The 14,587-nt window shown below is 41.2% G+C and overlaps 2 protein-coding genes across 2 annotated transcripts in view; both read right to left on the bottom strand.

The window, feature by feature from the left end:
* The window catches only part of LOC309545287 (uncharacterized protein), a gene marked incomplete at its 3' end in the record, with an annotated part of 724,166 nt that overhangs the window by 41,006 nt on the left and 668,573 nt on the right, over positions 1 to 14,587 (bottom strand). The window lies entirely within an intron of this gene.
* LOC309546733 (uncharacterized protein) overlaps positions 12 to 14,587 on the bottom strand; it is a 55,137-nt gene continuing 40,561 nt past the window's right edge. Inside the window, exons 11-19 of the mRNA XM_082246433.1 lie at positions 7,759 to 8,306; positions 6,286 to 6,500; positions 5,684 to 5,744; positions 5,489 to 5,584; positions 3,387 to 3,551; positions 2,373 to 2,498; positions 837 to 1,057; positions 433 to 467; positions 12 to 342 (exon numbers count right to left, since the gene is read on the bottom strand). Of these exons, the coding sequence (XP_082102559.1) occupies positions 68 to 342; positions 433 to 467; positions 837 to 1,057; positions 2,373 to 2,498; positions 3,387 to 3,551; positions 5,489 to 5,584; positions 5,684 to 5,744; positions 6,286 to 6,500; positions 7,759 to 8,306 (1,742 nt within the window). The 3' untranslated portion in view covers positions 12 to 67. The remainder of the gene's footprint in view (positions 343 to 432; positions 468 to 836; positions 1,058 to 2,372; positions 2,499 to 3,386; positions 3,552 to 5,488; positions 5,585 to 5,683; positions 5,745 to 6,285; positions 6,501 to 7,758; positions 8,307 to 14,587) is intronic.

Below are 14,587 nucleotides of genomic sequence, written 5' to 3'. Positions count from 1 at the left end.
TAACACTTATTTAAGTTACATGGCACAATATGAGGCTGCTGTCCTCTAAGATCAGTTTTGGTGGCTCTCAGTTTTTTCGGGAGGCTGTGGTGGTTTTTGATACTATCTTCATACTTGAGTTACTGCTACCACCAGACATAAAGCCAGTTGGTTTCAGGTTGTTTACAGTGTAGCTTCCGCCGCCAAAGGCTTGTCCACCACTAATACTGACTCCACTTCCACTGCCAACGCCGAAACTTCCTCCGGAGCTAACTCCGCTTCCACTGCCGACACCGAAACCACCTCCAACTCCATAGCTGTGGCCTGCTCCACTGCTGGAACCATAGGCTGAGCTCACTACAGCTGTCAGAAGAAAATATTACTTGGGTTTTATATACATTTTATATATTTTTTCAACCTGTACATAATAATAAACTTAAAAATACAACTTACATATGCTTACTTGGCCAACACCTTCTCCAGCCAACCTGTATAAAAAGAATACACAATTATAACAATGACACTAAACCAAATTATATTGTAATTTAACAATTGCTTGGTTCTAAGGATTCAGAAACCAAGCTCTAAAATGTATGTTTGCTTTATAAATCTAATAGACCAAAAGTAAATTCCTGGTTTTAACCCAACTGTCTGTATAGGGAACACAGGTTGGTAGACCCAGCAGGATTAACAAACTACATTACCACTAACAATTTATGATTAGATATTACCTTAGGCAATCCTCCAAATTTAACTCTATCCAAGCTATTCCCTCAACCACAGCAAGTGGTGGGATGCTGATAATGTAAGCACCCTTATGTGGGCATATGCCCATATTTAGCAAACAGCTAATATACCTGCTCTCCTCTCCTTCTAGAAGTTTCCTGTAGGTAGCAATCTCAATATCCAGAGCCAGTTTGACATTCATCAGCTCCTGGTAGTCTTTCAGTTGGCGAGCTATGTCCTGCTTGGCCTTCTGCAGAGCATCTTCTAGTTCTGCAAGCTTTTGCTTGGCATCTTTTAGTGCAAGCTCGCCACGCTGTTCAGCATCAGCAATTGAAGTCTGTAGTTTGGCACACTGAGAGTATAAATAAAAAAGATTAGAGAAAGTCAGCTTTTAATGGGACAAGCATAAACAAATAAACATCAAAATCATTCTGAATTGTGAAATGTTGAAATATTTTATGCCTGCAAGTTAAACATCATTGTGCAAGGGCCTCAATGCAATGTTTTAGGAGAAAGCAGATGGCCCCTGTACCAGTTTAATTAATGTTAGCATGCAAGCATAACTATTTTTTTAAAGCTCGGGTATTCATTTTGTACAAGATGCAGAGAACTTTACAAAAATGTGTGTTCATTGAGAGCCCCATGAAAAATGCCCATGTTTGGCCTACCCAAGAATCCTTCATTTTTAAATAAACCTTTTTAAATACTACCAGTAATCTATGGTGAATTGAGAGGAGCAGCTTGCCTCAAGTACATCCAGCTGTGGGGAACTATATGAGTCTGCTGATAGAAATGCTGTCTAAATTGGCAGGTGGAGTTGTCTGCATTACAGTTACAGTTGCCCAGTTGTTCCATACATATTGTAACAACTGTCTATTTGTTCCTCGTATATTGTAACAGTTGACTGTTTGTTGCCAAAGCATTGTATACAATAGTAGGCGATGTATTATCACCATTGCCCTTTTTTGCCTATGTATTGTCAAATTACTGCTGTTTAGAACAGTGGTTCTCAACTCCTGTCCTCGGGACCCACCAACAGGCCAGGTTTGCAAGATAACTAAATTACATCACAGGTGATCTCATTTGCTGCTCAGTGATTGCAGTATTCTAGTCTGCATCCCCCAAGGTAATACTTAAAATCTGGCCTGTTAGTGGGTCCCGAGGACCGGAATTGAGAACCACTGGTTTAGAAGACCAGTGATATTATAGTGAACTCCCCCGCAGGTCTGTCACTGTCAAAGCACACCAATACACCATGGTGCACTAAGTGCTCTGCTATTAAACCCTTGAAATGTATTTTATGTTTGCCTTGATTATAAATACAATTTTCAGAAAATGTGTATCAGTTATTTAATTAATTTGTATTACGTTTACTTTCATGGTTATTTCAGAAACAGTTTTTATGTACAGAAGAGGAGTGTTCAAAAAATATTTCTCCCCAGGTGTCCAATACTCTAGGTAGGCCACTGATTACTACACATGATATTGTTTTTAATTTTTTTCACCTAATAAAACTGCATAAGTGGGCATGTTTCCATGGAAATTCTCAGATAATAATAGCTTTTCATAAACCCAGTGACGAAATAATAAATAGTCCCAGCGAGTGTTTTTACATCTGGCAGCTTTATGAAAGATAAAGATCTCTAAAGATTCTGCTTATAAAGTACCTGTTTCTTCACGTTGTCAATTTCAGAGCGAAGTCTATTTATCAAACGATTCAGCTCAGCAATTTCAGCTTTTGTATTTTTCAGATCATCCCCGTGTTTTCCAGCAGAGAATTGGAGCTCTTGATACTGCAGACATAACAAAAATGATACTTTTACTGTGGAAAAACAGCTAGTAAAATCTGTAGGACAATCGATGGATGACATTTTTGACCCCATTCCTTTTGAAGAGGGTTTGTTGCTTACAAGTGGTACAGTTATAAATGGGATGGTTTGGTCTGAAATCACTAAGTATTTGTGCTCAGAAGACACTGTGCTGTACTCACCAAAGTATCCTCAGACAATGTACTAGCTTAAAGGGTAACTAAACTTTTGTTGAGAAAAAGCATTCCTCTCTGGGTGATCCATGTACATTACAAGGATTTTAACAAACTTTGTTGCAGATTCCTACCTTTTGTTATTATGAAAAAATCACTGTGTGTTTGTCTGTGTCCATGTGGAAAGAGAATCTAATGGAAGTGTTTTTGCAATTATCAATCAGCTGCTGCACTTGCAGCGCACTAATGAGGACAGCTTCAAGGTCTGCATCCCTTTAGATGTGATGTTCCAGTGGGAGTATCTCACCATAAATAACATTTATGTTGCAAGAGATGCCAGATATCTGACTTAGTTATCTGGCTTAGGTATCCTAGTGTCGACTTCACTAGGAAAATCAGTGAGCCAATCACACAAGCAGCACATTATGTTTCTGGGAGCCGTTCTGTGCATATTCTGTGTACAGAACACCTCCAGGTAGCCATATTGCATTGCATTTTACAGAAATTTACAGCACTGTAGATTGAAAAGGAAAGGGAATTTTTAATAACATTCAATTACAATATGACTTGAGTTGCAATTTTATACGGAGGAAAAGTAAAAAGTTAAAGCAGCTGTGAAAAGGAAAGATAAATCTAGACATGTATATCAAACTAGGCTCCATTGATTAATATGCATGCATGATTTGATTAAGAGACTCACTTTGGTTTGATACAGGGCCTCAGCTTCTTGACGGCTTCTGTTGGCGATCTCCTCATACTGAGCCTTGACTTCTGCAATGATGCTTTGTAGGTCTAGGTCTCTGTTATTGTCCATGGACAAGATGACTGAAGTATCGGAGATCTGACCCTGCATCTGGGCAAGTTCCTAAAAATATGGCAAGAAACCCAACAACATTATTAGCATTAGTAAGATATTTAAGGACTGTGGTTCTATGACTCTCAAAATGTCACCATAGCTTCCTATTAAATCAGGATCAGAATTTCAGTATGTTAGAATGTAGAGGTAGAGGTAGAAGAATGGATAGTATCACACCATTGAATATTTTTGTTAAAAATATCTTGATAATCAGACATACTAGGCATGCTCTATAATGGAAACACTACAGTCCATCTTAGGCCTCATGCACACTGGACGTTATAAAAACGGCAGTAGCTTTGTAGTGAGTTTTTCAGCGTTTTTTAGCTTTTTTGCATTAGCGTTTGTCAGCGTTTTTTGGTGTTTTAGTTAAAAATCACCCCTCTGCTACTTTAGTAACTCCGACTTTCCCACAATGCTATGCTTGCCAGAATTGCATTGCATGGGTGTTACACCCATGCGATAAGATTTACATGTGGGGAAAAAAGGGTCCTACAACATTTTGGTGCAAATGTGATGCAATTTAAGCCATATATTTTGTACATGTGATGTGCACAGGAATGCGGTGTGTTTTTGGTGCAAATCACATGCAGTGTTCAGCATGCACCAGTGTGAACCCAGGCTATGTTCCATGAACGACACCTCGAAACAGAACCCAGGCTTAAAAAAAGCAATGGAATAAAAAAATGTCAAAAAACACCAGTTAGCAGCATTTTGTTCTTGTTTTTTGGCGTTTATCAGCGTTTATCAGCGTTTATTGGCTTTAGAGCATTTTTACAGCTGAAAAACGCCACTCAAAACCCACTAGTTTTTGGTTAATTTTACAGCCAGAAACTGCCCCTGCCAAAAACTGCTGAAAACAGCCTATGTGTGCATGGACACATAGACTAACATGCTGGGGCATTTATTGGCTGCAGAAAAAAACGTCTGACGCCAAAAACAGCAGCTGTAAAAACGTCCAGTGTGCATGAGGCCTTATGCTTCCACCATGCTCCTGGGGGTTGCTGTCAGTTACAGCCTTCATATTCAGTAGCTCATAGCTGCTTTCACTGTAAACTGTATATTGCATCAATTTCAGATGCTGCTGAGTGACTTGTTCAGGAATCAAAGTATGTAGAGGTAAGCAACATTTGGATTTGTTAAATATCTGTAGCAAATGATTCACAAATCAGTGTATTCTACTACCAGAAGTATAGCATAAAGTGTTGGTCTTTGTCACAAAAGATCGAAGTGCAGGGGATTTCAGTATTCAACTTAGAATTTAGAGAAATGGGGAGGAGCATAAGTGTTACTGACAGAATTAGTTTGATAGTTATTGTTAGAGCTACAGGGCAGGTCAGTGTGAAGGTTAGATTTAGGGCTCTTTCACACACGGTGTCCGTCAGGCAGACTCCCTTTTTCCTCAGCGGGGGATCGATCCACGGATCCCGCGCTGAGCAGGAAGATGACAGCTGTGTCTCCGCGCTGTGTGCGGAGACACAGCTGTCAGGTCCCACTGTTCTCTATGGGGGAATCGGATGGGAATGGGCTGTCTGTCCGTTCTCATCCGATCCCATCCAATCCGATCCGCTGGACGGATGGAAAATAGGGTCTCCATCCATTCAGATTTGACGGATTGGATGTCAGCGGACATGTCTCCGCTGACATCCGGTGCCCCATAGAGATGCATGGGGTGTCCATTCAGATTCGCCAAAAAAAAACTGACAGGCGGATCTGAACGGTCCGCTAGTGTGAAAGGGGTCTTAGAGTTACAATGAGGGTCAGGTGATGGGGACCTTAAGTATCCACCTCAACGCCAGAAGCTATACACTGAAAACAGTACTGCACTCAGCGTAGGAAAATCAAAATCTATTGTACTTTTAATAGGTAACAAATGGCAATATATATTTATATATAAAGTGTGTCAGGAATTAAAATATATTTGATAGCAACAACTTGATAATTACCGCTTCATATAGGGCCCTAAGGAAGTTAATCTCATCTGTCAAAGCAGCCACCTTGGATTCTAAATCCACCTTGTTCGTGTAGGCAACGTCCACATCCTAAAATAAGCATATAGTAATACATTATTCTATATCAAGGCACTACTATTCATGAAATATTACATGTTGTGTTAAATATCAAAATTCTTTTTAATATACCTTTTTGAGTACCACAAACTCGTTCTCAGCAGCTGTGCGCTTGTGAACTTCATCTTCATACCTGTTACAAATAAAATAATTATAGTACAAATTAGCCAAGTATAATTGTCTAGTATATGCAAAGTTGCTTGATTTCATGCAATTGAGGAGATTGCTTGCCTTTGACTAACAAAAATATCATGCTTGTATCCAATACCAGCCTTGTTTCTTGGACAAAATTGCTATTGGTTAAAAAACAAGCCAGAGGGAGCTTTTCCTCTGCATAGCATGTGTGTTTGTTTAATTCAATGTCATAAGTGAATGGAATAAAAGGTTTCCTACATGGAAAGTGTGTCAACTAATAGAACAGTGTTTTCATTATACAGGCCCTAGGACAGTGATGGCAAACCTTGGAACCCCAGATGTTTTGGATCTATATTTCCCATGATGCTCAGCTACACTGCAGAGTGTATGAGCATCATGGGAAATGTAGTTCCAAAACATCTGGGGTGTCAAGGTTCACCATCACTGCCCTACTAGGATAATAAATAATACCTAGAGACTTGTGCTCTATAAATTCAGCCCTAATAATAGTGTAATTTTATCAGACTGCATTGACGTACCTGGCTTTGAATTCTTCGACAGCATCCTGCATTTGTTTCAACTCTCCATCTAGACGTGCCTTATCATTTACTAGACTGTCCAGTTGTCTCCGCAGCGAGTTAATATAGGCTTCAAAGAGGGGTTCAATGTTATTTTTCACAGTCTTCACTCCTTGCTCTTGCAAAAGCTTCCATTTTGTTTCAAGAACTTTGTTCTGCTGTTCTAGGAATCTCACCTGAAGTGTAAAATGAAGATAAATATTTTCTACTGTTTAAATACTAAGAAACATGATATTATGGTTTAAACGAATAGGTAGTCAGCCAAATGATCAGACAGAGAGTAGCTGTCTCTTAAAGTTTACTAAACAGGTGCAAAGTTAGAAGCAATAATACAAAACTGTTTTTGATGGTAAAAAGCATGCATACAATGGGACTGTTTTACTAAAACTGGAGAGTGCCAAATCTGGTGAAGCTGTGCATGGTAGCCAATCAGCTTCTAACTTCAGCTTGTCAAATTAAGCTTTGACAAAAAAAAAAACTGGAAGCTGATTGGTTTCTATGTAGAGCTGCACCAGATTTAGCATTCTCTGATTTTAGTAAATCAACCCCAATGTGTCTTTGGCTTACTTGGGGTAATATGTGGCTGCATAGCATAGTCACTATAGGGTTTATTTACTAAATCCTAGAGAGGGCAAAATTAGTCACAATTCTGCAAAGAAACCAATAAGCATCTAGGTTAATTGCTAAAGCTTAATTAAACAAGCTAAGGTTAGAAGCTGAATGGTTTCTCTGCAGAATTGTAACTCATTTTGCCCTCTCTAGCTTTAGTAAATAAACCCTCATAAGACTGTATAATCGGAGAGTCTAGATGAGAATCACTACAAAACAGTTCAGAACACAAGCAGCTAATAATGCATATCCTCATTAACAGCTTAGTGAAGTTTAGGGCAACTCTGGTAACACAGGAGAGATCCAAGGTCCAATGACAAAGGCCCACCCCACTGGGAATACAGCACAGTATGGCCTCTGTGAGCTGCTGAGGGAGTGAAACTGAGGAACCTATTTTTTCCTGGGTGCATCCAGAAACCCAGGGAGTTGTGGAAGAGGAAGTTGAAGAGGCCTGAGTCTGCATCCAAGGAAATGGTCACTTCACTACACCAGTATAAAGGCAATATCTAATCCCAGTAGAAGTTCTGAAAAAAATTCTGAATATCATAGAACTCCCTAGATTTAGTTATTTGTAGGGACCCTACCTGAAACAGCAGCATGCATGTTTATAGTGATTAAAGTGAAGTTCAAACTTAAGAATAAACTGGTTCTCATTCAAACCATTACAGCTATAATGAAATATAATGGAATGCAACATTTCACTAGTAGGGGCACTAAAACTGATATTTAGAATTCTCGCTCTCAGAAAAACACAATCTAGCGAGAGTGTGAAATCCTAAGAGTCGTAAAATGCAGTGAAAATCATCTTTGAATAAGTGTACTTACCTTATCGATAAAAGATGCAAACTTGTTGTTCAGAGTCTTGATTTGTTCTCTTTCTTCTGTGCGTACTTTTTGAATTTGTGGGTCAATTTCCAAATTTAGAGGAGATAAGAGGCTCTGATTAATGGTAACTTGTTGGATTCCCCCTGGTGGGCATACAGGAAATCCAGAACTACCACTGAATCCTAGGCCAGTGCCAAATCCAGAACCTAGTCCGAAGCCTGCTCCGACACTAGCTCCATACCCAGAACCACTTCCAAACTGGGACTGTAAGCCTGTAGGAATGGAAATTTTTCTACTTCCTCCCAAGCAATAAAGACTTCTGCTACCAAAACCACCAGAGCCAGCATGACCAGCCCCAACACCTCCACTGCTGGAGCGAGAGACAGAGACTGAGCTGAAGGTATTTCTGTTTGCCCCAGATGGAACAACAGAAGCACTGCTTGTGCTTTTTCTTGTTCCTCCAACAGAGTATGTAGCTTGGCGAGATACAGACATGATTCTTGGTAGATCTGTGTTTTTGAAGATGAGCTCAAAACAATAGTAAATGGCTCAGTGAAGGCTCTAACAAAGCTTCCCCTTTTATTTGTCTCAGTATGTGGGTTTGGTCACAGGGTTGACAGTGTATCATCGTGCCTCAATAGTGGGTTTGGTATGCCTCCTAGCAATCTAAACACTGAGCTCATCTGATTAACACACGCCTTGTACATTATTAAGTGTAAATAAATCTGCTTGCTAATAAAATGATTGACCATTTCAAAATTTGCTGATTACAAGAAATGACAAGAATGCTTTTATGAAGAGTTGAGTATTATAAGTTGCATCTCATAAGGGCTCTTACACCAAGATAAGAAAATTAAAGTAGAATTTATTTAGCAAAAGATTTGGCTGTTGTTTTTAACTAGGTTGTTATCATTGATAGCAAAGTTGTATATAGTTTAAAAAAATGAACTAACTCAAAATTAAAATGTATATTTATACAAAACATTTTTTTTTTTTTTTGTTTATTTAGATAAAGGGGAAGGGGTAATCGAAATTTGGCAGGTTCAGCAGGGACTGGCTGAATTTTGATCCATGTATGAGCAGACTGGTTGTACATAAAAAAATCTACCGATCGACTTATGTGCAACCAGCCTATTGAGTTTTTCTGCAAATGAGTCTCCCAGCAATAAGAAAACAATAGGAAAAAGGGAGTGATTTGAAATAGATGGAGAATAGGGTAATTTTTTTTTTTTTTGTTCGCTGGTTGAATGAAAAAAATAATTAATGTATGGCCAGCATTAGACCCACCAACAAGTTTCTCACCCTTCTATTTGTTATTTATGGTCATTTTTGCTAAGAAAATAAATTGAGGGGAAGCCCAAAATTTTAGAGTTGCCACCAGAACAAAAGGTAAGAGAAAATCTTCTAATGGAACGCAACTTGATGGTAAGTGGTATCACAGAGGAAATTTGTAGTGGATTTCAGTTCGCAAGTAACACTTATCGATTTTTGGACTGGATTATGAAATCATTTGCATTACAATTTTTATTACAGTATATCACAATATATATTCTATTGCACAGAATTATACACATGCACATTTGTGATTGGTTTAAATGGATAACAGCACTTTTTCTGAAGTTACACATTTACCAGATATCGATATGTTTTGCAGTCCATTATATGATTTATTGCCCCGAGTGTGGAAATTGTGTGTATTTTAAATATGTGTTTTGAAATGTAAAAAATAAAGATGCGGCCTATTTCACCCATCACGTGGGGGTACATTTCGCATGGAATAAGCTCATTAATGCCCGGGACCAGGCAAAGACTCCTCTAAAAAGTGCTGTCCCGTTTCACTACACACTGTAACTTGTATGTCGCAATAGGAGGGACATGCTAAGCCCCTGCCCACTAAACCGGTCCAGCATACCTCTGTTACCTCACTCCCAGTAACAGAATGGGGTCCAGCAGAGCTTATAGCGCGCACCTCATGCATGCTGTTAACTCCTTCACCTCATGTACCTTGTGACCAGGCCAAGGATCTCCGTTATGTGGGTTCAGCTCTGGTTGCTATTGAAAACAGATGGCTAGGGAGGGAGCCAGCATATCGACCTCCTCGTTACCAGAGGGCCTGTCACCTTTACCAGGTACCACGCCTAATGACTTGTTTTTTGTCTTGAACTTGTGCTTGGTTACCCTTAGCAACAATTTTTCTCTTTCTTGCCTCTGAGTGAACCCCTTGGTAATGATGTTACTTCATCGCCCTTTTGTGCCCCACAGGCGCTGGTTCTGTAGATATGCCAGAACCAACATAAACCCCTTTGAATAACTTCAGACAAGCCTCATAATTGTAATACAACTTTATGGAAGAAGTGCTGCATAACAGTTCAGTATGAACAAAGTCCTGATTGAGTAATAGCTCTGGGACGCGGCCAAATGAAAGTGATCCAGTTGCTAGGCTAGGCGGAGCTACTACCAGAGAGCAGCTGATCGTTATAGATTGGAGACTGAGATCCGGGCTGAATCCTGGAATCTTGTACTATCATTGTGGCCATATATATCCATTTATAATTCTGAGGAACCGGAGGTATCATAAGGATTATATGTAACCATCTGGGTCTCTGCACTGAATACTAGGATATTGTTTGCAGGTCTCTCTGACTCCATAATAGAGTTCATAGAATCTGGTAACAGTCCATTCAACTACTGGTGATGGCCCACGTGGTGAATAGAGAAGCTTTCTGACACTTCTCATTACAGAGCGGTCAATGCCACTCTTTATTGGGACTGTTGTTTTTTATCTATGCATATTTTAAAAGGACTTATAATTTGTATTATTTTTTTCACTCCAATAATGTGGTTTGTATTATCATTAGCACTGCAGAATTTTGTGTATAATGTCCTTCCCCTAACCCTAACTATTGTAGTGTGGCTGCCCTAGCATACCCCTGTGAGGCAGGAGTCCATATCCATAATGGCATTGTCCATGGCTTGGATGTCTCGGAGGATCCTGGTGCCTTCAGCGCACTACATGAAGCAGCAGTCCCAATCTTCCAAACAGCGCCAATTGATTTTCGGACCTCAGCCTTCCCCCTTTTTATAGCAGAGGTGGGCTGGCTAGGTCCAAAAGCCTGGGAACTGAGCTTGACACAATTAATCCTTTCCCCCAGCTGCTAAATTGCTATAGCCAAATACAGTTCAACCTGCCTACCGGTAAGGATGTGACGACTGGAATGAGGGGCTGAAGGCTGGGGATGGAGATGGGCTTTAGGCGTGATTAACGCTTAAAGCGGAGTTCCGGCCACAAAATCATGCCTGTAGATTTTATGGCATCCACTTCCTTATCCTTACCTGAGCAAGAATTAGATATTCCCGGCTTTTATATACTCACCTTACCGTCCACTTCCTCCTTCCTCGGCCGCGGCCCGCGCTGTCACTTCCGCTTTGCAATGATTCCTGGGAGCTGAACGTCATCGCTCCCAGGAATCAATGCGCCTGCACCGGCCCCGACGTCAGTTCCGGTGTATCAAACCTCGCTAAACAGCTTCTGGGCATGCCCAGAAGCTGTGCAGGGATGACGCTGCAGACCCGGAAGTGACGGCGGGGCCGGCGCAGTGCATCGTGGAACCGAAGAGGACGCAAGAGGACGCAGAAGAGGATTGCGCTGGCTTCAAGCTGCCCACACCTGAGATGGCAGCGGTGGAGAAGAAATTTTAAAAGTAAGTATTTCTTCTAAAAGGTAAGTGCGAACCGGGACAGATCAGAGGCTATCCATTGTGGAATGTACTAGCCCTGACTGTCCCGGGGGTATGTTCATTGACATTTTTTTTCTGTGGCCGGAACTCCGCTTTAATGTAAAGGATGAAGTTTACTCTGCTTTCATTTGCCTTCCCTGGTTCCTCCCTTCCTTGTCATCAAAATGTTAGTTAACTTTTTTTTTTTTATGTAAAATGTCATCACTGGGCCTTTGTATTTCTTTATAAAATGCAGGTAAATTGTGGCTAGTAGGAGGGCCAGCAAGGTGCTGTACATAGCTTTTTGAAAGTATTGCAGCACCCTGCCTCAACACTTCTTTAACTCCTTCAGCCCTGGAAGATTTACCCCCCTTAATGATCAGGCCATTTTTTGCGATGCGACATTGCATTACTTTAACTGACAATTGCGCAGTCAAGTGACGCTGTAAAAATATTGATGTCCTTTTTTTCCCTACTAATAGAGATTTCTTTTGGTGCAGTTTTCATTTTTTGCGCTATAAGCAAAAAAGACCGACAATTTTGAAAAAAATATTAATTTCTTCATCAATTTAGGCCAATATTTTTTGGTAAGAAAATCACAATAAGCGTAAATTTATTGGTTTGCACATAATTTATCACATCTACAAACTATGGGATAGATTTATGGACTTTTATTTTTTTTTATTTATTTATTTTTTTTATTTACTAATAATGGGGGCGATCAGAAATTTTTAGTGGTACTGAGACATTGCGGCAGACAAATCTGACACTGACACTTTTTGGGGACCAGTAACACCAACACAGGGATCAGTGCTGAAAAAAAATATGCCTGTCACTGTATAAATGACACTGGCAGGGAAGGGGTTAACATCAGGGGCGATCAAAGGGTTAAGAGTGCTCTCAGGCAGTGATTTCTAACTGTGGGGGAATGGATGCACTCGAGGAAAACAGAGATACGTGTTTCTCTATGACAGAACGGCAGTCTGCCTTGTTTACATAGGCAGACTGACGTTCTGCCTCTCCTTGGAACTATCGGCAGGTCCTGGCGGCCATCGCGCCCGCCGGACCCGCTGATTGGCTACCACAGTTTGCAATGACAGCAGGAGCGGAGCTCTTACGGCACGTGATTAATGCTTAAATCTCATGCACAAAATCACGTATATGTATGTGATTTTACGCAGCCGGACCGCCCTGCCTCAGTATATATGCAGCAGGCGGTCCAGAAGTGTTTAAAGAGTCCTAAGTTCTGATGCAAGCAGTGAGCTGACTCTTGGGAAGAGGTAAGAAAGTAAGAAAAAAGCAATATGTCTTGGCTGGTGGATATCAGTCTGGAGTGCATTTACTTGCAGAGTGCTCTAGGTAACACATGGACCTCATTAGCTAATGCCCACATGTGAAGACTCCATTTTTAAAAGAAACTGAAATCCCAAAAATAGAAGGGGCAGGCTGAGGACAGCCAGGCTAAAGAGGAATGACCTAGATCAGGGGTGTCAAACTCAACTTCATTGCAGGCCACATTAGTAGTATGGTTGCCGTCAAAGAGCCTTTTGGATCTGGGATGTGCTACATACAGAGTGCAGAGTTCAAGATTATGCTATAGACAAAGTACAGAGTGCAGGGTTCAGGGATGTGCTTCGTACAGAATGCAAGGTTCAGGAATGCATTATGAACAGAGTGCAGAGTTTCCAGGGTTCCACTGTGTACAGAGTAGGGATGGGCCGAACACCCCCTTGTTCGGTTTGCACAGAACATCTGGAACAGGGGAAAAGTTCTAGTGAACATGCAACCTGAATTAAAGTCTATGGGACACGAACATGAAAAATCAAAAGTCCTCATTTTAAAGGTTTAAATGCAAATTTTTGTCATAAAAAGTTTATAGGGACCTGGGTCCTGGAGTGGGGAATATATATCAATGCAAAAAAAAATGTTAAATCATTTGTAAAGGAGCAGTGATTTTAATGTTGCTTAAAGTGAAACAATAAAAATGAAAAATATCATGCCTGGGGGGTTCCCTTAATGTGCCTGTAAAGTGGCACATTTGTACAATGTATGAAGCCTGCTGCAGCAATGCTGACATTTCTAAAGGAACAAAATGTCATTGAAACTTGCTCACTGCTGTAATATAATATTGGCTCCCAGCAATATAGAGAAAAAAAAAAAGAAAAACACAGCGTAGGGTCCCCTCCCCCCCAGTCCATACCAGGGCCTTCAGGTCTGGTATGGGTTTTAAGGGGAACTCCACACCAAAATTAAAAATGGCTTGGGGTCCCCCCAAAATCCATACCAGACCCTATTCGAGTATGCAGCCTGGCAGGTCAGGAAAGGGGGGGGCAAGCGAGCACCCCCCCCTCCTAAACCAAACAAGGCCACATGCCCTCAACATGGGGGGGGTGGGTGCTTTGGGGCAAAGCACCTTGTCCCCATGTTGATGGGGACAAGGGCCTCTTCCCAACAACCCTGGGCTGTGGTTGTCAGGGTCTGTGGGCAGGGGGCTTCTCAGAATCTTGAAGCTCTCTTTAATAAGGGTGCCCCCAGATCCCGCCCCCCCCCATGTGAATGGGTATCGGGTACATCGTACCCATTCATCAAAAAAGTGTAAAAAAAAGTAAAAACAACAGGAAACAGTTTTTAACAAGTCTTTTATTAAAAAGAAAAAAAATCAGTGTCCCTCGATGTAAATCCATCATCAATCACAACGCCCGCCGGACCTGAAAAATAGAAAAAAATTTAAAAAACTCTTTGCGCCCCCCCCCACCCGCAGCCCCCCACAACCACAGCCCAGGGTTGTCAGGAAGACGGCCTTGTGCCCATCAACATGGGGTCAAGGTGCTTTGGGGGGCACCCCAAAGCACCATCCCTATGTTGAGGGCAAGCGGCCTGGTATGGTTCAGGAGGGGGGCACTCGCTCGTCCCCCCCTTCCCTTGGCGAGGAGTTCCCCTTAATATTGTACCAGACCCAAAGGGCCTGGTATGAATTTTTTGGGGACCCCACCCTGTTTTTTTTTTAATTCTGTCGTAGGATTCCCCTTAACCACTTAAATATAGGCCACTTTCACAGGGCCGGGAGAAGGGGTGGGTAGGAGGGGTGGCTGCCCTGGGCACTGTGGTATTAT

The sequence above is a fragment of the Pelophylax lessonae genome (assembly GCF_965119305.1).
Source record: "Pelophylax lessonae genome assembly, chromosome: 2".
Classification (NCBI taxonomy): domain Eukaryota; kingdom Metazoa; phylum Chordata; class Amphibia; order Anura; family Ranidae; genus Pelophylax; species Pelophylax lessonae.
This window is presented reverse-complemented; position numbering and strand designations above follow the sequence as displayed.